The sequence below is a fragment of the Vulpes vulpes genome, chromosome 13, assembly GCF_048418805.1.
Source record: "Vulpes vulpes isolate BD-2025 chromosome 13, VulVul3, whole genome shotgun sequence".
Lineage (NCBI taxonomy): Eukaryota > Metazoa > Chordata > Mammalia > Carnivora > Canidae > Vulpes > Vulpes vulpes.
The window spans coordinates 61,201,161-61,225,787 of NC_132792.1; the positions used below are offsets into that span (position 1 = coordinate 61,201,161).

At 38.7% G+C, this 24,627-nt stretch overlaps 1 protein-coding gene across 1 annotated transcript in view; it reads right to left on the minus strand.

Moving 5' to 3' along the window:
• Window positions 1–2,986: 2,986 nt before the first annotated feature.
• Window positions 2,987–24,627, minus strand: part of C13H8orf34 (chromosome 13 C8orf34 homolog) — a 395,548-nt gene continuing 373,907 nt past the window's right edge. The window contains exon 13 of the mRNA XM_026012287.2: window positions 2,987–3,077. Coding sequence (XP_025868072.1) covers window positions 3,067–3,077 — 11 coding nt within the window. The 3' untranslated portion in view covers window positions 2,987–3,066. The remainder of the gene's footprint in view (window positions 3,078–24,627) is intronic.

Sequence of the window (24,627 nt, forward strand, 5' to 3'; positions counted from 1 at the left end):
TTATTATGTCTGAGGCATGAGAGGCAGGCAATATCCTGGTTCTGAATTTTGGCTGAACTGGCATTCCAGGAAGGCTTCCCAGTCTTTGAGTCACAGACTTTCTGGGCACATGCTTTTGTTTCTGGAGATACACAAGCTTTTCCACTTGAGATGCACAATTAGCAAAGACAGCAGGCTGCCAAGAGTGTTTCTTGCAGAAGTAACATGGTTAGTTTGTTTTGTTTTGGTTTTGCTTGACAGAAGTTACTGGCAATTCCATGAAAAGAGAACTTGGATGAGCACTGATAACAAGTGGTCTTTGGAAACAGCCCAGAAGATAGGTGGAGAGGTAGGGACTAAGATGGTGGCAGCTCAAGTGCAAAGGGAAAAGCTATATTAAAGAGTTCATTAGAATTAACTCTTTAATTAGAAAATTTTAACCAATTGGCTGCAGAGGATAAGAGAGAAGGGGCAGATAAATAGATATTTTGCTAGTGGAACCCATTGGCTGTTGAACAACAAGAGTTGGTGAAGGATTCACAGATACACTCATCTGAGAACCAAGTGCTAGGTTTCTTGAATTATTCAGAGATCTTCTGACCTGTTTAGGTAGATCTGTAAAGGCTAGGCCACTTTAGAAGTTCTTTTCTTTTTATGTGAGATTCACATAAGCTTTGCAGTTGAACAGGTAGCAGGTTGGTTGCCTTTTTAAGACGCTCAGGGACATGAGATGAACTTCTTTGCATGATCAAAAGGCATAATCTGATCCAAGTGCACTTGTGAATAAGTCTTCCATGATTAAGTTCTAGTAAGGAAACAACACTTCCATGTTCCTACTGGAATAAAAGAAAGTTCATTGTAATATTACCATTATTGTTGAAGGAATTAACAGGAGTGTACCAAGCCAAACAATATTTAAACTTACCTGCCTAAAAAATAAGTCTTTAATCTGGCATCATAGCAAATGGATCTCATAAAACATTTAAGTCCCTATATAATTGAGCTTTTAGAAATGCAACATAGGACCTTTCAGAGATAAGTTATATAATTACAAACAATATATATATAAACATATAAATATATATTTATAACTTTATATTTATATGTTATATATATATATATATATATATATATATATAAACCTTCATTGGGTGAAGGCAGGTAGAACCCAAGAGGAGAGATTCTGTGGTGAAGTAATTGTGTTTTCTGAGTACCAGAAACACACACACACACACACACACACACACACACACACACAGTGTTTCTAGAATGAGAGGTACAGCCTTGGCTTTAAGAGCACTAGGACACAAATCCCATCCCTCCTGTATTCCAGGAGGCTGGTCTGGTTTAAAGGGCATCTGAGGGAAATTATCATAATTTCTTTAATACCATCTGGTCCTGAACTTTCCCACAAGTCTGGTCATGGAGGCATTTCCCAAGGAGTTCTGCTTTGGGTATTTATATCCATCTGACTTCTAGGAAAAAGCCAAGGAATTGACAGAGAAACAAAGAATACCCTAAAGACACTTAGAGATGAACCAGATTGTAATATTGCACATTTCTTATGACAACATAATATATTAGAACAGAGTGGGTTTGCTTGGATAAGAATCAGAAATTTGGAAAAACAATGGCTCTGTTAGCATATGCAGGCTTCACCCTACCATGGAGGCTGTTTTTCTTAGCACACAGTGGATTTAAAGTTATGGCCTGAGTGGATATTCCCAGCTCGGTTGATTTCTCATGAGCACATATATTCACATGCCCCAGACAAGATCATTTCCAGTTTTCAGCACTTGTAGTTCTGGGAAGGGGGAGCTAAATTATGTGAGAGCACTCCCAGTGGGGGAGCACATAGAGATAGTTGTTCTAGAAGCAATAAAGCGAGGGCAATAAAGGGAATTGAAGGTTAGGCAAGTTTGAGGCCTCAGACATTATGTTCAATTAATTATAACAAAAGAGCCTTAGCACTGATTCTAGCTGAAATCTTAAGTATTATAGTTGCTGGATTAGGCTCATTGGAGAAAACAGTGATTTCTGGGCCTACCTATGAAGACAAACTCAATAAGAAGCTCTTATTTTCATATAAAATATTAACACTTCAAAAAAACATTAGTGAGTATATTCTGGACACTGGAAATACAATAGTGAGGACAGAGACCTTTCTCTCACAGAGCTCTCAATATTTTCACAGATGACTCATGGATTGACAACAGAACCAAAACTAGAGAATATTTATATCCATAACCACTAAGGTAAGCTTTCAGGGAGAAGAAGGGCAAAAGAATATCCAAGAGAAATAAGATATTCTAAATAAAATAAAAGCTTATGCATTCTGTTTCAAGCTGCTGATGTTTTCCCTACCAAGTTTTATCAGATTTTTCAAAATGCCACCGGCCCTTAATAAAAATCTCTTATTTTGATCATTTGGTTTCCATTGTTTATGTGAGCTGATTTATAAGATTCAGCTGGCTGTAAAAGCAGCGGCTACTGGATTCTTATTAATCACTCTACTTCCAACCTTATGCAGGAACCATTTCTAACTTCCTAGGATCAGTCTCCCCACTTGCAAAATGGGTTTAGCAATACATTTACCTAATAAATGTTTTTTAAAAAAAGTATGGAAAAGGTAAATACATATAAACCACAAAGAAGAGTAGTTTATTCACAGTAAGCTATTAGTAAATGTCAGCAATTATTACTGCTCTCCAGGCTGTTTTGGTTTCCTAAACACTCTAGGATCCCCCCACTCCTCCCTCCACCCTGCTCTTTACTCCTCTCTGTGGTGTGAAATGCTATTCCTAAGGGAATAGCTTATGCTTCTCCCATAGGAGGGCTGAACTAGTAACAATCCTCAGCATGGACACTGGGACTCTCTTCTCCTTCTTCCCCATCAGGTCTGGTGGGAGGCAAAGAGTTGAGTTGTGGGCACATTCTATGTATTGGAACTTTTACTTGGGTGGGCATTTCCAAGGTCTGAAAGGAGCACAGGTCTGAATACATGCATCTTTGGTCTCAGTAGGCTAGGTCTCTTGTCAAGTTGACTTTGGGGCTCCATCTGCTCTTGCTCTTGTCAGATTTCCCAAATCATGCAGAATCTGAAAGCAGAAAGCAGCCAGAGGAAGAAGGGTGATTTTTCATTCAGTCTCTTAAAAACATTTCAGAATTGGTCATAGCATGAACATATTGTTCACAGAGTGAACTGCTAGCACTACTAATAGTGTAGGTAAGTGTGCAATAAAAGCTCTCTTATTTGTCTCTTATTTGAGCTTGGCCTGGCACTCTGGGTGGCAGTAAGGTGGACGTTACTCAAGGTCCAGCAGAAGCCATGGTGTGTGTGTGTGTGTGTACACAGAGAGAGAGAGAGAGAGAGAGAGAGAGAGAACATGGGCACACGGGCATGTGCACGTGTCAGGAAGAATAGGAAGAAAATACTAGAAATCAAGTTCTAGGAAGAATGGACTCAAGCTCTAGCTTAGATTGGAATCACTAGAGGACTTGTTAAAACCAGATCGCTGGGCTCCAACCTCAGAACTCCTGACTGCATAGGTCTGGGGTGGGTCCTGAGTGTGACTGTCCAACAAATCCCCCAAGACCATCTCTGTTGGTCTGGGATCACACTTTGAGAGTCACGATGTCAGAATTATTTACAATAATACATGTGAGTGTGCAATGAAAATATGTGTAACCTTCTCTCCGTAATTGTAGGATCCATCAGATGGAAAGTTTAGAATTGGAAAAGACAATGACCAAAATATAAAATTCCATGAATGGTCTCAAAAGCAGAATGGAGACAGCAAAGGAAAAAAATCTGTGAATTGGAAAAATGAATAGAGATTAGCCAATCTGAACAAGGAGAGAAAAATAGAAAAATACCTCCAGGACCCACAGCACTTAAGATTAAGAAAAAAAAATATTAAGAAAGATTAAGAAAAAAAAAAAGATCTAACAGATCATCTGAGTCCCAGAAGGAGAGAAGAAAGTGGGCAGGGCTGAAAAAGCATTAAAAAAAGTATTGGCTGAAAACTCCTCACTTTTTATTTACTTGATGCATTTTGAAGCTGTTATTAAGACCATCAGCACTTAGCCTTTTGTCCTCTGGATGAATCGACTGCTTTGTCATTAGGAAATGTCCCTCTTTATCCTTGGTAATTTTACTTGCTCTAGAAGCAACTTTGTTTGATATTAATATAACCACACAAGCATTTTTCAAATTAATGTCACTGTGATATACCGTTTCCAACTTTCACCTTTAACCTATTTACATTTTAAATGCTCCCTTATTATAGTAGCATATAGTTGGAGCATGCTTTTTTGTGCAATCTGAAGTCTAGTATTTTTAAATCAGTTCTCTTGACATTTGCATTTAATGTGACTTGGGTATGATTTATTTTAAATCTATTTGCTATTTGTGACCTACTATTCATGTATTATTTGTTCCTCTTTCTCCTTTTTGCTTCTTTTCCTGTATTGACTTAAAAAAAATCATTCCATTTTCTCTCCTTTGTTGACTTATTGGTTGTAAGTCCTTATATTATTTTAATGGATCCTTTAGGATTTATAGCATACATCTTAAACTTACCACAGTATATTTAAGTGATTTTTATGTCACTTACATGTAGTATAAGGACCTTGTAATTATATACATTCTTTCTCTTCTCATGGACTTTGCATTATTGATTGTTTTTACTTTGAAATAGACTTCATTTTTTAGAACAATTTTAGATCTATAGAAAAATTAAGAGCATCCAGAGAGTGCCCATATACTCACAATTTCCCCTATTATTAATATCTTGAGTTATTATGATACATATGTTATAATTATTGTACCAATATTGATACTTTGTTATTAACTAAGTCCATAGTTTATTTATAGTTCCTTAGTTTTTAACTAATGAGCTTACTCTGTTTGGAGATCCTTTCCAGGCTTCCATATTACATATAGTTTTCATGTATTTTTAGGCTTCTCTTGACTGTGACAGTTTCTCAGATTTTCCTTGTTTTTGATAACTTTCACAGAATTGAGTAGTACTGATCAGGTGTTTAGTAGGAAGCCCCACATTGTGATTTGACTAGTGTTTTCCTCATGATAATACTTAGATCGTGGGTTATAGGGAGGAAGGCCATAGGAGTGAAATGCCACTTTCATTACGTCATATCAAGTATGCATACTGCCAACATGATTTATGATGGTGGTGTTGGCCTGGATCACCTGGCTGAGGCAGTGGTTGCCAGGTTTATTTACTGTAAAGTTACTCTTCCTCCCCCCTTCCATACTGTAAACTTTGGATGGAAGGCACTATGTACAGCCCATACCTAAGGAGTGGGAAGCTATGTTCTATCTCCTTGAGGCTAGAGTAGCTATATAAAGTATTTGGAATTCTTTTGCATGGGACGTTCATCTCTTCTTACTCATTTGTCATTCTGTTCAGTTATTGATTTGCATTAGTATGCACTCATGGATATTTATTCTATACTTTGGGTTATAATCCAACACTTCTTATTTATTTTGTAGCTCAAATTATTCCACTTTTGGCTCTTGGGAGCTCTTTCACTCAATTGTCTCCTTGACTCCTTTGATATACCTTTTCAATGTGTGTGAATTTTTTTCTTTCATTTTCTTACTTTCTAACACTACAAGATGCTTTTGGTTCATCATGGATATTTTTTGCCCAGTCCTAGAATCAGTCAAGTCCTAATGAAGATGATGGTATTAAATCAAGATCTGGGTACCAGTGATCATTCTATTGTTTGTACAGTATGTGTTTTCCAGAATATTATATAGTTAGAATCATTCCATATGTAGTCCTTTCATACCAGCATCATGCACTTAAATTTTCTTCATATCTCTTCATGGCTTGATAGCTCATTTCTTTTTATCACTAAATAGTAATCCATTATATGGAAGTGCCACAGTTTATCCATTAATCAACAGAGAAACATCTTGATTGCTTCCAATTTGGTGTAATGATACATAGAGCTGCTATGAACAGATTTTTGTGTGAGCACAGGTTTTCAAATCATTACATATTATCTGGGACCACAAATGCTAGATGGTATCGTAAGACTGTTTAGCTTTTTAATATACCACCAAACCATCTTCCAAAGTGGTTGTACCATTTTGCACTCCCTCCAGCAACAAAGTTTCCCTTGCTTTGCATCCTTATCAGCATTTGCTGTTGGTTTTCTTTTTTGCTTTTTGGTTTTGCTTTTCCGTCATTCGAATAGGTATGTAATGCCATCTTGTTTTAATTTGGAATTTGACCCTCTCCCTCTCTCTGTGTGCTCACTTGCTCTCTTTCTCTCTCTCTCATAAATAAACAAACAAATAAACAAATAAATAAAGCTTTTTAAAAAAAGAAGGGCATGTGGGTGGCTCAGCCAGTTAAGTGTCTATCTTTGGCTCAGGTGATAATCTCAGGGTCCTGGAATTGAGACCCACATTGAGCTCCTTGCTCAGCGAGGAGTTTACTTCTCCCCCTATCTCTCCCTCTCTTTGCTCAGTTGGTCTCTATCTCTCTCTCCCTCAAATAAATAAATAAATCTTTAATTTGGAATTTGTGCTACTGTTTTCATACATTGACTTATACATACATTATAAACCCTCAAAGTACATTGTTTTTATTTTGGCTTTAACAACTGGTATCTTTAAGGGGTGTCTAAGTGCCTCAGTCAGTTAAGTGGCTGACTCTTGGTTTCAACTCAGGTCATGATCTGGGGCCCTGGGATCAAACCCCAAGTTAGGCTCCATGCTCAGTGGGGAGTCTGCTTCTTCTCCCTCTGCTCCTCCCCCTGCTTCCTCTCTCTCTTTCAAAAAAAAAAATCTTAAAAAAATGATTATCTTCTAAAGAGAAATACATAGAAAAAAATATACTTATCCAAGGGGTTATGCTTTCTGGTGTGCTTTTTCATTTGTATGAATGGAATTTCTATCTGGAATCATTCTCCTTGTGCCTAAAGAAATACCACTAGTATTTAATTTAGCACAGGTTTACTGGCAATCAGTTGTTTCAGCTTTTGTATGCCTGAAAATGGCTTTGCTTTATCTATTTTTCAAAGATATTTTTGTTAGGGATATAATTGTAAGTTGAAAAGTCTCATTTTGTTTTTTCTTCGGTAACTGGCATTGTTTCACAGTCTTAAGGCTTGTACTCTTTCTGATTAGAAGTCTACCTTGTTCTTTACCTTTACTTTTCTATGTAATGCATCTTCTTGCCCTGCAGCTTCTTTTAAGATTTTCCCTTTGTTATTGGTTTTTGGCAACTTGATTATGATGTGCTTTCATATAGTTCCCTTCATGTTTCCAATGCTTGGGGGGTTCATTGAACTTCTTGCATCTGTGGCTTTATACTTTTCATCAAACTTAGAAAATTTCCAGCCATTCTTATCTAATTATTTTTTTCTGCCCACTTTTTCTTCTCTCTCCTCTTTCAGGGATTCCACTACACATGAATTGGTCTGTTAATGCTGTTCTATAGTTCACTGATTTTTTTCCTCTTCCTCTTCATTTTCTTGCTCTCTCTTTCTCTTCCTCTTCTTTCTTCTTCTCTTTAATATATATTTATTCTCTGTGTTTCATTTGGAATTATATCTATGGCTATTTTCAAGATTAGTACTAATCTTTGCAATGTATAAAACTGTTGTTAAATAACCCGGTGTCTTTTCCATTACTCATTGTCATTTTCTCATCTCAAAGTTTGATTTGGTCATTTATCCTATCTTCCAAGTCTCAGTTCAATATTTCCAATATTTCGTCTAGTTCCTGGGATACTTGAAATAGAGTTATAACTGCTTTAATGTCTTGTCTACTAATTTCATAAGTGTGCCATTTCTTGGTCAGTTTCTATTGATTGATTTTACTCTTCATTATGAGTCACATTTTCTTGCTTCTCTGAAAAATCTAATTTTTAATTGAATGGTGGACTATGAATTGCACTTTACTGAGTAATAAATATTTTTGTATCCCTATATAAATATTCCAAAACTGTCCTGGGACATAGTTAAGTTATGGAGAAATAAGTTGATCCTTTCAAGTCTTGCTTTTTTAAGCTTTAGTAAACAGGACAACAGTACAGTTAGTTTTGTGTTAATTTTGCCTCACTATAGAGGCAAAATCCTTCTGTCTACCTAATATAGTGAATTATAAGGTTTGATACTCTGACTGGTGGTAACAGAAAATGTTCTATGCCATGTAAGAGCTCCAAATATTATCCCCCTAATCCTCTCGGGCAGTTATTTTCTTAGATTTGTGCAGTTTCTTCACATACATGAGCTGATTGGTCTTCAGTCGATGATTTGAGGGAAATGCTCTGGAATTCTCTGGAATTTTTTCTTTCTAATTTTCTATCTCGGTCTTCTTCCCTGTGAACTCAAGCTTCCTCAACTCCCTACACTTCCAGATCTGTCTCCTCAGTTCAGGGAAATGAACAAATTCTCCCTGGGTTCTCCCTTACTGTGCCACTCTCTGGAACCTAGAAACATTCTCCAGGTAGTAATCTGGAACAATTGCAGATTTTCCCTTGTTTCCTGACGTTAAGTGAGAATTGTCTTTTATTACCTGATGCCTAACACGCTGAACCCCATTATGTCATATGCTTTGTCCACTGTTTTATTTTTTTTTTTTCAGTTGGGAGGGTAAATCTGGTCCCTTTTATACCACATTGACTAGAAGTGGAAGTCCTATTACTCATTTTGAATGAGTTTATTTCTATTTCTACTATTTGTTCAGGAATAAGTTACAGAGTAGCAGAAGTAATCTGGGGCTGTCAGCAATTTTAAAGGAGACGTGTTATCTCAAACACACCATCATCATATTTTTTATGCTATGTCTTGGGAGCACATTTGTCCTGAAGTGAACAAATTATCCAATCGGTTGATATAGTTCAAAATTAAGCATCCTATTCATCTTTTGCTCTTTTATTGAGTTTATTTTACTTATGGCATTATTGACTTTGATCAAGAGCTAATATTTCCTGTTTCTTCCTAACTTTACTTCATATCCAGACTCCTCCCATATAGGAGCCTAGATTTCAAAGAAACCGACATCCCAGAGGGATGTTTATTACTTCAGTCCACCCACATTCCCTTAGGATTCTCACTTATTTTTAGAGAATTTTATACTTCATTCAAGATGTGAAGATATTCATTTATTTTGGCTTTCAGCAACCTTCCTCAATTCATCTGAATTTCAGAATATTTGGCAGCTCTTCCTCATAGAATGTGGTTTAGGGAAGTAGAGTTTTTCCACCCTCACTGCAAATAAAATTTTATTTTAATTCTTTTTTTCTTTTTCTTTTTAAAATTTTTCTCATTCTGTGTCTCTCTTTCCTTCTGTTCTTTAGGTTGCTTTCCACAAGGGTCATAGATTTCACAAGCACATTACCACCATTCACTGAAAGCCCTACCTTTGTTAATGAAGCTGTAGGTCTCTCATTTATTGAAGTCTAGAACCTTGGGATGCCTGCGTGGCTCAGTGGTTGAGCATCTGCCTTTGGCTCAGGTCATGATCCCGGGATCTTGGGATTGAGTCACACATCAGGCTCCCTGCATGGAGCCTGCTTCTCCCTCTGCCTGTGTCTCTACCTCTCTCTCAGTCTCTGTGTCTCTCATGAATAAATAAATAAAATCTTAAAAAAAAAAAGTCTAGGACCTCAGCCACCTTTCTAAATATGGATAGCAAAAGCAAAGGGTGCATTAGTCATTTAGCTGTCAATTATTTCTCAAAAATCTCCCTTACATTGATCTCCTTTCACCACTGCTAAAACATTTGTGTAGGCTTTTATCATTGCATGCTTGACTACTGAAATTTTCCTTTTATTATTTTGAATCCTTCTTATTTGAAAAGAATGTTCATACTGATTTACAATATGAGATACAGGTATACATCTTTGCTTAGATGTCACCATTTCAGTAAGGACTGCCCTGACCACCACACTGCCATCTACTTTCCCCCAAAACTACCTAATCTCCCTCATCTTGCTCTGATTTTTCTTTTTTTCTGAGAATTTATGAAAAGGCACTCTAATCTATATTAGAGGAATATAATGGAATTATATACTATATATGCTCTATGCTGTATAACCTCTGATACATGACATAGCTTCCTTTTATATTATGATTATTGTGTCTCTCTTTGTTAGAATGTAAGCTCATAGGAGTGGGGGATCTTTGCTTTGTATTGTGTTTTGTTCACCTAGAATAGAGTTTGACATTTAATGGGTTTTAATACATGTTCGTTGAATTAATAAGTAGAACTATTAAAAAAACAGATAATGTTGTATTGGAGTAAGAGAAACAAATAAACGAGGGCCGCCTGGGTCATGCAGTAGGTTAAGTGTCCCACTTTAGGTTTCTGCTCAGGTTGTGATCTAAGTCATGATCTCCAGGTCGTGAGATCGAACCCTGTGTTGTGCTCTGAGTGGAGCCTGCTTGGATTTCTTTCTCCCTCACCATATGCCTCTCCCCTTACACCCAGGCTCGCTTGCTCGTGCTCTCTCTCTCTCTCTCTCCTTCTCTCAAAAAAATAAATATGTCTTTTAAAAAGAGAAAAATAAAAACTACAATTGCTGCTTTTCCTGAGTTTCTTGGCAGAACCAGGAATGTGATGAGTTAGAAAGCTCACTTTCGATATAGACTGAAAATGATTTTTTGTCTAGCACTGAGTTCTAAAAGAATTATCACAACAACCTTATATCTTGTCTCTCTGTTCTGTAAAATTCATCATCCTCATTCCTAGAGGATCATTCTTGTTAAAGTGCTATTTTATTACCAAACACAGTCTCTGGTTCAAAAATTTAAGATGCATTCACATTTGCTATAGGATGAAGTGTTAACTTCTTAGTGGCATTCAGAGTCATTTTTAACCTGACCCTGATTTATTCTCCATCCTTTTCACTCTATAATTTTCTAAACATTAAACTCAGTATTATCTTAGAGGTCAAATTAAAAAAAAATCTTTTTAAGAGTATTCTACTCCCTTCCTTCTCTTTTTTATTTACATGGTTCTTCTTGTCTTAGCTCAGGCTGCCATAAAAAAACACCATGGACTGGGTTCCTTAAACAACAAACATCTATTTTCTCACAGTCCTAGAGGCTGGAAAGTCCAAGGTTAAGGTTCTGACAGGGTTCAGTTTCTGGTAAGAACTCTGACTTGCAGACAACTGCCTTATCATTGTGTCTGAGAAAGAAAGAAAGAGAGAGAGAGAAAAAGAGAGAGAGACCTGGTATCATTTATTTATTTTAAAAGGTATCATTTATTTATTCCTGAGAAAAGCCGAGACATAGGCAGAAGAGAAGCAGACTCCCCCTGGGGAGCCCGATGCAGGACTCAATCTCAGGACCCTGGGGATCATGACCTGAGCCAAAGGCAGACACTCAACTGCTGAGCCACCCAGGTGCCGCTCTGGTGTCATTTATAAGGGGAACAGTTCTATTGGATTAGGGCCCCACCCTAGGGCTTCTACATATGAATTATGGGGGAACATAGTTCAATCCCACAGCACCTATGTATCCATTGTAAGTTATCCTTGATTTATCTGTGTCTCTCTTTCTACAGCCTGCCAAATTATTCCTCAAAGTATTACCCAAAACAGTTTACATATCACCATTTATTTTCTTGTCTTCCTATGAGCTCCTATGACAGCTGTCAGAGGCATTTATTTGGAAATTAATCAGGGCTATTGCATGACATTTCTAGTGTTTTGATATTATTTATCTCTTTAACCTTTTAAGTATTTATAGCATTTCTTTGTAATTAAATTGTAAGGTCCTTATTTCTGAGACTGTGATATATATCTTCATATTCTACAAGCATCTAGAGTGTACTTAGTACACATATATCAACTTTCATTTGTTTCATAGCTATTAGTTATTTTTAAAGCATTTGGATGTATAATAACAAATTTGAGTCTCAATAGATTATAGGTAATTTGACTGATAGACTTGATTGATATCTTCATTAGTTGACAGGTAATAATCTTAAGAATGAAATGAAAACTCTGAGAATCTATGTAACTTGTCCAAAATAATACAAGTTAGCAAAAACACTAAGTCTAAGCACTAAGTTTGACTCTTTTTACAAATCTTTTTCCAACCACATTTACTAAATTATATTTGGTAGAACAAGTTTTTTTAGCTGTTCTTCAAACAATGCAACCACAAAAACAAGGCCATCCTCCCACTCGAGGTAGACTGATCTTTAATAAAGCAGGGTTGAATACATGATGTGGCACAAGTCATACTCACTTGCCCTTATATAATACCATTGAGTCACCACTTAATGTGATGTTAGTATTGGAAGGGCTCATATAGATTCAAAACCACACTAAGAGCCTCTATGCTTACCCTTGAGCTGAGGACTCAAGGCCTTCTTCTCCTCAGTATAAATGATCATTTATCATCTCTAAGGCCTGAATTACTATACTTTTCAGACATGGAACCTGACCCTGATTAATTGTCCAGTATCCTTCTCATATCCTTGACTGTGACAATGGGCCTCAGGCCAGAAAGGATGTCTGCTGCAAGAATCCCCTTCTGGATCTCCCAGGGGAGGGAATGAGTGCTCAGAACATCAGGGGGCCAGAACCCGTCAATCCGTCAATGAACAGCAGCCACTCACTCTAAACTCCTTTGAATTCCTCTCTTCTGGATTTGATCATTTTCAGAAAGGCTGCCAGACTCATGGCAAAAACTGGCATCTTTATACAAATAAATATATACAAGAGGCAAACCTTAGAAAGAGATGGAAAGACTGACTTCAGAGAGAACTGGCTCTGAATCACAGCCCTAATCTATCACTGTAAACTTTGGCAACTTAATTTCTCTGGGTTCAGTTTCATTTCTAAAATGCAGATAATCTTTGCCTTACATGGTTGAAAGAGGATTAGAGATAATGTACATTAAGAGACTGGAATATTACCTTGTGAGTGCTGTCACTCAGAGATGAGCTGTGAGACTCTTTCTGCTGTTTTGAGGTGGAAATGAGAAAGGTTGCAGGCTCATGGTGAATGGAAATGAAATATTAGGTCAGCTACCATCCTCCTGCCCTCAGGACTAGGGAGCACATCAGAAATCAGACCCAGTTTAACTTTAAATGGTCAACTTTTACTGCCCCACATTAGAAACCATTCCTTAGCTTTTTTTTTTTTTAATTTTTTTTTTAATTTTTTATTTATTTATGATAGTCACAGAGAGAGGGAGAGAGAGAGGCAGAGACACAGGCGGAGGGAGAAGCAGGCTCCATGCGCCGGGAGCCTGATGTGGGATTCGATCCCGGGTCTCCAGGATCGCGCCCTGGGCCAAAGGCAGGCGCCAAACCGCTGCGCCACCCAGGGATCCCCATTCCTTAGCTTTTTAATAGTCATGCAAAAAGAGAAATAGAAACTTGCATCTCGATTTTCCTTTAAGTTTCCAAAGGCTACACGTGTTAACCCAGAAAACACAGTGTGTGTATATGATATCACAGGCGATGAGTATGGAGGTTGCATGGAGTCATCATGTCCCCCTCCTATCCTTAGTTCTCTTCCCAATTTGCCCACAAGAACACCAAGGCACTTAACATCTCCATGCATCTGCTGTAGAGACAAAGCCAGGTATGATGTTTGAGAGGTGTTCTGGAAGCCAGTTCACTGAACTTGGCAAGGGTCTATTATAAACATCTCTTCCCTCCTCCATGGTCAGTGATAACACATTGAAGCTTGGAATCAGGTGCAGTTAGGGTACACTATATGGAAGGCGTACACTACAAACTGGGGCCTTTTACTAGAGGAGATCAGGTTGTGAAATATTTACTAACACCCCCACCAAGTATGACCTTAACAAACACATCTTTATCCCCTGTACTTGTACCAGCCTTAGGGTCTTTAACAAATGCAGGTCACGCATGCAGACTGGTTATGATTGAACTTCAATATCTGCTAGAGAGGAAAGAATTAGTGTAATATTTCACAACTTATAAAGCTTTATCTCTTGGACTATTGGAAGTATATTGACTTAATGGCTCTGAAAAAAAGAAAGGTTAACCCAAAAAGTCAATGTCGCTGACAGATGAGTGAAATAATAAACACAAACCTTGCAATGGTTTATACTGAGGAGGCCCACACATCACTCCAAACCTCTTTGGTCTGGCTATCAGGCTGGAAATCTCACAAACTTGAACTGGCAATGGATATTTCCAGTGTTTCTTGGGTTTGGCTCAGTGAGGGACACCACAAGCTCGGTTCACTTTCTTCTGTGGTATTGCTTTACTTCCGATTCCATAAGAACCATGAAGTCAAAGGATCAGGCAAACAAAACAAAGAGCATGAAAAAGAAAACAGGAAGGGAATTTGACGAATGACTTTAACCCTCAGCAAGGATCTGGTTTGATTTTCATGGCAAGTGTTCTCATGTAGTTTAGACCAACTCAAGCTCCCTCTGTTCCTTTTCCTCCCCTCACATTCCACTTGGCAAGATTTCAACACAGAGATACAGAGTTGATGCCATAAATTTGTTGCTTTGGCTTCTGTCAGCTTGGATGAGGGACGCTGGCAGGCAATAGTGAACCTGCTTTTGGAACCAATCGACTTGGCAGATGAAGTCCTTCAACTTCTGTGAAAGCAAGTTTGGTGTGTTTCCCATACATCTGGGATCAGAACATACAAGAAATTTTTTCCCCTCCCCAAAGATTATCTGTCCTGTTGAAATGTGACTTAAAAAAATAACCAAAGGAAACTCTATGAGCTCATTCTGCTTTTGCCAAAGATGTTCATCTCAGAGCAGGTTACATATAACAGAACAAAGTAGTACGAGTAACTCAGAAAGTCATTCCTTCTCCCTCCCAATTACAAGCTCTTCCCAATGCAGCATTAACTTCATTTTGGAAACAAAAATTCCTAAGGATTTTACCATAATTTTCAAGGGAAAAAAGTGCCTGGAGAGAGGCAGCCAGGAATGTCAGGGAATGAGGTACCAAGTTGGGAGGTATGCCAGGATTCACCATCTTTTTCTTTAGAACCATCAAACTTCAAAGCTGCCCTGCTGTGGCTCTGCATGGGAAATCCTTTGCTATCATTGCATGGCCAAGTATTTGGCCTCCTGGTCTCCTGGCCTCTTGGCCACTTGGCCTCTTGGCCTCCAGGGAGGTACCTACCATACTTTTCAGCCATAGTCTGCCTTTGAATACAACTTTGTACAACTTTGGCCTGCCTTGAATTGTACATGTATTCAAAGTCTGTTGAAAACTCTGATTTAAAGAAAGAGAGAGGACCAGGATTTCTCTCTCCGCAGACTTCAAATTCCATGCTATTCATCCTCATCAAAGGAAAAAGTGGTGTTATAGGCTCTTCCAGGAAGGGGCAAGAAGGCTGGAGTCCTCTCTTGGTTTGTCATACATCTGATCACTTGCTCTTTGTAGCCACAGCAAGGTACTTACACACATTAATGAAGTGGAGGAAGAGAATAATGGTCACCATCCTTGGCTTCACACATGAGACAACTGGTGTTGAAATCCTGGCTTCCCCACTTCTTGGCATGGGCCAAGTCTTCCAGCATTAAGTCTCAATCTCTTCATTCATCAAATGAGGGGGATAATAACTGATTTGCTATGAGGAAATGAGTTGGTGCATGTAAAGCACTTAGTACAATGTCTGTCTCATAGTAAGTACTAAAGGTGGGTAACTATTCTTTTTACTAAAAATAACCAATTGAAGCCTCTCCCAACATATTTTGGAGACAAAATGCCTCCAGGCTACAATGTTTATAATTAGTAGAGGCCCATATTTCAGGATGCCAGGCTAGACCCAACTGTTTGTGGACACTGGAGCAATTTTCTGAACATCACAACCTGTTTTTCTTGGTGTTCCCAAGAAAAGCTGGCTCACCCCATTGACAAACAGCAGATCCTTGCAGCTCTGGTTTTTTGGTTTAATTGTATTTGTTTTTAATTAACACCCAGACTATTAATATTGCTATTAATATCTTTCTATTTGTTCTTGTCATCAGCCCTTCCAATATAAGAAATCAGCATACTGCCTGGAGCCTAGCTGCTAGGTTTTTAATGTGGTAAGATATGATAACCCCTCTTCCAAGGAGAAGAAACTTTTGATTGCTTCCTCAAAAAAACAGCCAAGCTTATGAAAGGAGATAGACACCATCTTTAGCGAAGTTTCTTAAAACAAATGGCTGAGACCATCTGTTCATCTCTGTATGTAACACCAGGTGAGGTGCAATGTGTTAGAAATATACCCTGTATAAATAGCAGCATGTCAGACTCTCAAAGGTTGTTTTCCAGAATCATCACATAAACGATCTTTCCGTGACTAAACTTTATGAAATATAATAAGGTCTGGAAAGCTTATACCCTCATCCTGGTGGCATGCAAAGGCCTGGCTTTTGGAGTCTTGAGGTTCACAGACCTGCCCTGAAACCTGCTGTATCATCCCAAATGAGTTAACTCAAATCTCCCTTCAACTCATTTGTCTCATTTATGAAATGAGGATCATCATAGTGCTGTCTCCTAGGGCTACCGCAAAAATTAGATGAGATAATACACAGAATACTTAAGGAAGTAGCTGATATGTGAGAAGGCCTCAATATATACTGCTAATGAAAAAAATATAATTTTTATAAAAGCTTTTTTAAATGTGTAACTACAAATCTATCTCATGAAGAAATTAAAGGCATGATTAACTTTTGCTTAAAGAGAAACGGAGCCTTCAAATCTCCTTCATAAGCTACATTGCTGTTAATAGTCCTTCAAGTTGTAGTATTTCTCACCTTAGCTGCATATAGGAATCATTTGAGAGGCTCTTGGGTGATTCAGACAGTTAAGTATCTGCCTTCAGCTGAGGTCATGATCCCAGAGCCCTAGGATTGAGTCACATATCGGGATCCCCACTCAGTAGGGAGTCTGCTTCTCCCTCTACCACTCCCCCTCCCCGTGCTCGTGCTCTCTCTCTCTCTCTTTCTTTCTTTCATGCTTTCTTTCTCAAATAAATAAATAAAATCTTAAAAAAAAAAAGAAAGAAAGAAAGGAAAAGAATCATTTAAGGAGAGTTGCAAACCCTCATGCCTTGGCTTTGCCCCTAGGTATTCCAATTAATTGCTCTGGGATTGGATCCCAGCCCTGAGTATTTAAAAATCTCCCTCTAAGCAATCTGTAGGCTGACTTTTGAGAACAACTTGTGAGTTAGAAGAATGGCAAGTACAAGGTGGTCCTTATTGAGTTAAGTTGGACCTGCTCCAAGCTCATGTTGTTTCTGTAGTTCAGCTGACAAAGGAAGTGACAGTCAAGTTAGTTACTTTAAAAAACATGACTCTAACACTGAATTCCAGTTTTCTAATATCAGATGTGTTAAATTGATCATGTCTAATTGCTAGACCCTTAGAGACTGCCGAAGACTAGATCTCCGTAGCTGACATCTACATGTCTACAGTCATTTCTTAAAGATGAGTAGCAAGTAATACCATCACTACAAAAAAAAAAAAAAGTAATTACTGTCATCATTTAGCACTTTATCTGTTATGGACTGAACATTTGGGTACTCCACCCCCAAAATTCGTATGTTGAAGCCTGATCCTCCGATGTGATAGTGTTTGGAGATGGGGCATTTGGGGGGTGATTAGGTTTTGATGAGGTATGACGGTCAGGCCCCCATGATGGGCTTAATGTCCTTATAAGAAGAAAAGACACCAAAACTCTCTCTTCCACAAGACTTAGTGAAAAAAGTAGTCATCTGCACACCGGGAAAGGAGCTCTCACCAGATCTAGACCATGCTGGCATGCTGATCTATTATTAGATAAATAAATAGACAACTAAGCCTTTTGGAAATTGATTAATAGGAATTTTTTAAAGATTTTATTTATTTATTCATGAGAGACACAGAGAGAGAGAGAGGCAGAGACACAGGCAGAGGGAGAAGCAGGCTCCATGCAGGGAGCCTGATGTGGGACTTGATCCCAGGACCCCAGGATCACACCCTGGGCCAAAGGCAGGCACCAAACCACTGAGCCACCCAGGGATCCCCTGATTAATATCATTTGACTAAGGCATGCCAGAAGGAGCTGCTGGTTCACACTGATGGCAAGAACAGAAGTGTGGTGTTTAATTTCTCTAAACCTCACTGAACTGCGATGAAAATTAAATGAGATGATACAAGGCACAGATGAAGACCTGCGAAGCATCGTAACCACAGCAGCAGTAGCTGCAGCAGCACTATTATTGTACTGACCATCAGAGAGGTTAGTTATATTCCCTAAATTTTCATTTTTTCTGAGGAATGGAGGAGGTGTTCAAACACATACCTAACAGCAAACCACATGATCTTATTACTGCAATACACTATCCTTGCCTTTCTCCTTCAACAGCAGTCTGTTTGGCCCAATAGTATATCTCCTAATATGAAAGCTATGCTTAAATCTGGCTATCATTGACAAAGATCCCCTCTGTAAACTTAATTTTCCAATGACTTTTATTACTGTCAGTAACAGGAGAGTTTTCCAAGGCATACAGTTCCACATTGTGAACAAAATAAACCAAAGATAAAAAGTAGGGTGTTAAAAATGTAACAGTAAAGCACACGAAGTTATACAATCAGTTCCATAAAACTTGGTGTCTGTGGCTTGGATCTGCCTCTGGAAATGTAATATCTCCTCTGTACTTGATACACTGTACTTGATAAACTTCATAGCCTTGGGAAGCTTACTCCCTTACTTGCCATCTGAAACTTGATTCTATCTTGAGGTTCTAGAGTCATTAAAATCCAAAAATCCCAGAAAGATTGATGAGATAAAATCCTAAATGAAATGACACGACCATCTTGCATACATGCTAATGTATGCAATGTATAAGAATTAAATCTGTGAAACCAATAAACCAAACAGAATAAGTCGAGGCAATGTATAAGAATTAAATCTGTGAAACCAATAAACCAACCAGAATAAGTCGAGGCAAGACTTATTTTAGAGGGACATTTTATTTTATGAATGCACCCCATTGCATTCTCCTTTTCACAAAGTACAGCTTGTAGTATTTTTTTTTTTTAAGTATCATGATCAGGGATCCCTAGGTGGTGCAGCGGTTTAGCACCTGCCTTTGGCCCAGGGCGCGATCCTGGAGACCTGGGATGGAATCCCACATCGGGCTCCCGGTGCATGGAGCCTGCTTCTCCCTCTGCCTGTGTCTCTGCCTCTCTCTCTCTCTCTCTCTCTCTCTGTGACTATCATAAATGAATAAATAAAATTTAAAAAAATAAAGTATCATGATCAGTTATACTTGCTCTAAGCTCAGGAATGTCTATAAAGCCTACGTGAACAGGGCCTTGTACTGCAAATTTTGAAGCCATCGTCTTCTGCAACTAGAGAGTTTGTTCTAATATTATTCAAAAGAAGCCAAATTATGTTGTGATAACAAAAAAACTCCTAACCTCAGGGGGTTATTGTTAGACATTGCCACCTCAATCCATCTCAATTTATAACAGGCAGGATCACTGCAGCAAAGAGAGTGTGGAGAACTCACACCTCTGCTAAATGTTCTGAACTAGAAGCTACAATCATTTGCACGGATGGCCCATTGGTCAGAATTGATCATATAACTCTGCCTCGCTGCACAGGACTGGGAAATCTTCCCAAATGCCCAGAAAGAAGAGAACTACATTAGGTTGAACAATACTAACCTCTATCATAGAGTTCAATTTGTATTTCACAGGGAATTCAAACACAGACCCCAGAAAGCTATTTCGCAGGGAATTCAAACAATAAGTGTATAAAAGATGCTAACATCTTGGTTCATAACTTACTTAAGATGTATACATATTTGTTTTCCACAATGAAGCACACATTTCCCCAGCTCAATTTAAGCCACGGACAATATGATGTTGTTGATGCTCTAAGGAATATTTCCTGTCTATTCTCATTATCTTTACCTAAAAAGTTTAGCAAAATACAGTAATAAAACTTCTACAAGCACAACAGTTTCCCCTTTGGCTCAGAATCCAGGTAGTAAACCTTGGGCTGGTCACTCAGTCGAATGCTTGTGGTTTTTAAAGGGTCCTTCAGACACAGCTATAAGGTACTATCCTAGAAAATGCAAGTCTGACAAGTTAGTTGCAAGTTTTTTCAAAGACTCCATTTTTAAACTATAGGTTGGCCATTTCCCCTGAGAAGCCATGAACTCTGCACATGCACAGAGCCACTCAGTCCCCTTGCCATTAGTTAGGCAGTTTCTGAGAGAAAACTGTTGTGTGACTACTGTATTTTTCAGATAGTGGGCCATTTTACCACTGCTGTTGTGCATGTAGAACTCAGGGATTTTCAGGAAGATTTTAAGTGATTATAATACTGAGGGGAGTTGCCAAATCATGGCTTCTGCTCATATTCAACACCACTTATGTTGGCTTCACAGAGATGGGTTCTATAAACATCAAAGACATGAAAGAGACAAGAAGCCATCGTACACATTTAAAAAAATAGAACAGTGGTAAGAGAGCCAAATGTAAGTTGAAAACCAACAAATATTTATAGTGTAGGCAAGCCACAATTTGCAGCAGGGGAACATCTTTGTCCCTAGGACTGAGGAAAGATGCTCCCTCTTCTCCCTCAAAGGAGTGCCTTTTAAGACTCTGAGTTCAGCAGCTGGCAGTGGTTATTTTCCTTAAAATCAACCAAAAACTTATGTGTGATTAGTTTGAAAAGAAAAAAAAAAGAAGATAAAAATGTTGCAGCTGGACTAATTCTTAAGCTTTTCCTAAAGATTTTAATTGTCTCTTCATCACTATGAACCAAAGGAAAAGGAATTTTCAAAGTAGGTGCCTCCACACATTGACCAGAGAGACCTCAAATTAGTAATGCCTTAGTTTTTCTTCCTAATTAAGGGAAACTCTATGTTCCTTGCACACACACACACACCCATATAGCTATTTTTCCATCTATCCACCCACAGGAAGTTTCTACAGCCTCATTAAACTAGACTACTAAAGGTTGTTCCACAAATGAGCCCATGCTTGTCTCCCCCCTGAAATCCAGCTGTGCTTACAGGAACCGGGGACCTTGAAGTGCATTGGTTTTGACCTTCTGCTTCCTAGAAACATTGTGTGGGCCACCCACTCTGTCCAGTATACATAAAATCTTTGCTCTTGAAATCACTATTCCAGTCCTTTAAGTGCTGGTGTATTCCTGAGGCTCTCTTCTCTTTTCACTGCACCCACTTTTCTTGGATAATGCCATCTACTGCCCTGATTTCTATGATGCGCTGCTTTACCATTTTTAAGTTGATGGTGTTCAAAGTCTCAGATGTGTCCCAGTTTAATTCTACATGTCCCCAACTGAAGTCAACATCTTCCCCTCAATCCAAACATATTTCACTACCAGGTGTTTGGGCCAGAAACCTGATGGTTATCTGTAACCCTTCCCACTCATCTTTAATCATTACCCATCTAGATTCCTTTCTATCCATGCACTTCCTGTCTCTCATGTGACCACTGCAACATGTCCTAACCATTCTCCTGGCCTCCAGTCTCATCCTTTTATGATCCATTTTCCACAGTGAAGCCAAATACCACCTTTCTAAAATGCAAATCTTACTATTTACCTGCTCAAAACTCTTCCACGTGTCTCACTGCCCTCTGAATGTAATATATCTTATAATACACTTTATAGTTTGGCTGTATACAGTATGGCTGCTACTTCTTATCTGCATTACTTGGCAGTACTGTGCATCCGCTATTTTCCAGCCATACTCAGTTGTTCTTTTCATCTGTTACACCATGTTCTTCCTTGCCTCTGGATCTGTTTGCGAGAACACATGCTGTTCTCTCAAAATAGCCTTCAACCCCTTTCTCCATTACTATCCCTAATTCCTTTCCACCTTCCCCAATTTCACTTGAATAACCTCTCTATTCCTTTAGATTGCAGATTAACCAAAGTCCAAGATTCCTTATCTGCAGTGTAGATTAGATGTTCCTCAGGCATGGTCCCTTAGCATCCTGTACTTTGCTCTTATGCTCTATTGTAAAAGACTATTTGTCAGTGCTATACCCACACTAGCCATCTAGAATCATGAATCCAAGGACATGTCTGTTCCACTACTGCTGAGTCTTCAGTCTAACCTGGGTATGACATAGTGGATGTTTGACAATAAAGCATGTTGAATAAGTGTTAGATGAAGCTGAATGGGAGGTTTGACATTCTCAAAAGCTTGTGGAGATGTTCCCTTTTTTTAAAAGAGGTCAAAAAATAATTAGTTCATGTGACATTTCTCTTCTCTATCTCAGCACACTCTATAGTGACATCACATGAGGGTAATCACAGTCCCTGTCTGTCTCATTCATGAAAGCTTCATCCAAGATGAACATTTTCCTGGCCTTCCAAAAGTTAAAGAAAGAGCAACTCATTGCTTAAGGAAGTATAGCTTAGGGAGCATATAGTGCATCTAATGTTAGATGAAAGATTTAAATCTAAGTAGGGAAAACTACCATGAAAACAGCATGAAAAACATGATTATCCATCCTCTTGGTAGTTGGGACCCCTTGCTTTTATCTCTTATCTTTCTAAATAGTTCTTTCTTGTCTCCTTCCCATGATCTTGTTGGCCTGACTGCTAAACTTAGGTGTTCTTTAGAGAGGTATCCATAGGATCTCCCCAAGCAATGTGACCCATTTTTTATAGATTTGATAAACCCATTTATTAACATGAATGACAAATCTGTATCTTCAGCCCTACACCTGGCCTCAGTATGTTCTGGACATTTCTGATCAAATACACAGTTGTACTTCAACTTATTTACACTATTGTTACCATCTCCAACAGCTGATTACCCCTGTTGCTCCTTTTATTGTCTTATAGCCATCCCTAGATTCAAGCCATAAACCTGGGAGGCATACTTGACAATACCTTATTGTCCCCATCTATGTGCAATAATTCCATGAGAGCTGACAATTCTTCTCATCACATATATTTTGATTCTATATGCTCCCTTGATTCCAGAGTATACCAACTACAGTTAGATCTTGAATATTTTTTGCTTGAATAAACCTAAATACATCTTTATTATTATTTAGCTCCGACAACAACTTTATAACTGGTTTCCCTACTTCTAGGTTTGTCCATTCCCTGTGTCTCGTACTTCTGCTGTTTTCCTCTATAGCTGCCAGAGCAAACTATCTAACATCGATCTGACAGTGTCACTCTATTCTCTACTGCTGAAAATCCTTAGCAACCCTTTTCAGCAATGGCTCTCAGCCTTGGCTATTCATTACAGTGAAAAAACAAAAAACCTTTTCAATAAATACTGGTGTCCACCTTAAACCAACGCAATCTTAATCCCAGAGAGTAGGGTTTAAGCATTTGTAATTCAGATGAGCAACCAGATTTGAAGACCACTGGATGAAGCATGAGATTTTTCCTAGCCTCATCGGTGCCCAATTGTCTGCCCCATTAACTCCCACATCATATTCTACACCCTGCATGTTCTAGTGATAAACACCATGCATTTGTTGTTGCCCTCATGCACACTCTTTACACTGAATCAACTCATAGTTAGAGTATGCATGGAGGTAACAACAAATGACTTCTCAGCCAGACTTCAATACTGGGTTCATTCTGTTGCTCCCACTAAAACCCTTTTATTTGCTTTTGTTGTTCAGTTGACTTCATCTCATCTTTAAGGAACCAGGTAAGGCTTTATCTCTTCCCTAGAATCTTCTTTGACTTTCTACTCACCCCACAACTCATCCTCATCCAAGTCCAGATCTCAGATGGGTTCCCAACTGCTCTTTTGTGCTCCCACAGTAGCTTAGCTTGCAAATGTTTTCATCATTGTACATTACCACATTTTCTTTAAATTATCTGTTCATATGTTTATGAACCCACTAGATTGTGATCTCTTTGAGAATAAGGGTTGGCTTCCATGTTCAAAGGGCAGATGTTATCAGCCAGGTACACCCAGAGGTTGGGCATGAATGAGAGTCAAAAGCCATCTGTCTATAGTGGTGATGTTAAAGTGGGGAATGAAAGGAGCATTTCCAGAAGCCCTTTTTGTGTGGGGTTTTCAAGCACTACCATTGAATAATTCTGAAGTTGTGTTAAGAAACACAAATAAAGCAAAAAAAAGGGGGGGATAAAAGAAAGGAAAAGAAGAAAAAGAAACATAAATAAAGCAAAATGAGTAATGGGAGTTGAGGTGAGTGCCTAGAGATTCAGAATTCATGTATGACATTTGGAAGAGGAGATAGAAAAGCAACCCGGGCAAGTCCTCTGATCCTGGCCTCTGTCCTTGGCCTCCAAAAGTGGTTATAGCAGTTGACAAAGAAAATGTGGCAGAGCTTGTGGTGTGTGTGTGTGTGTGTGTGTGTGTGTGTGCGTGCACGCACACATGGCTGGCATGGATGAAGATTCTCTCCTATACCAACTTCTAACCTGGCTCCCCTGAGCTCTCTTCTTGATCAGGCTTCAACCTCAACCTGGGTGTATACAAACTGCAGACTCTGAGCACAAATTATTTCATCCACCCCCACTGCCTCCCACGTTAGAAGACATGAACAAACACAAACATTTTCTAACAACCAAGGCAGAATCTCGAGGATGACGGCTGCCGCTCCTTTAGGCTCTGTCCTGGGGAAGTGCAAGGCTGCCAGAAGAATTTAGTGTCTGTCCCCACCAACGCTTGAAGATAGAGC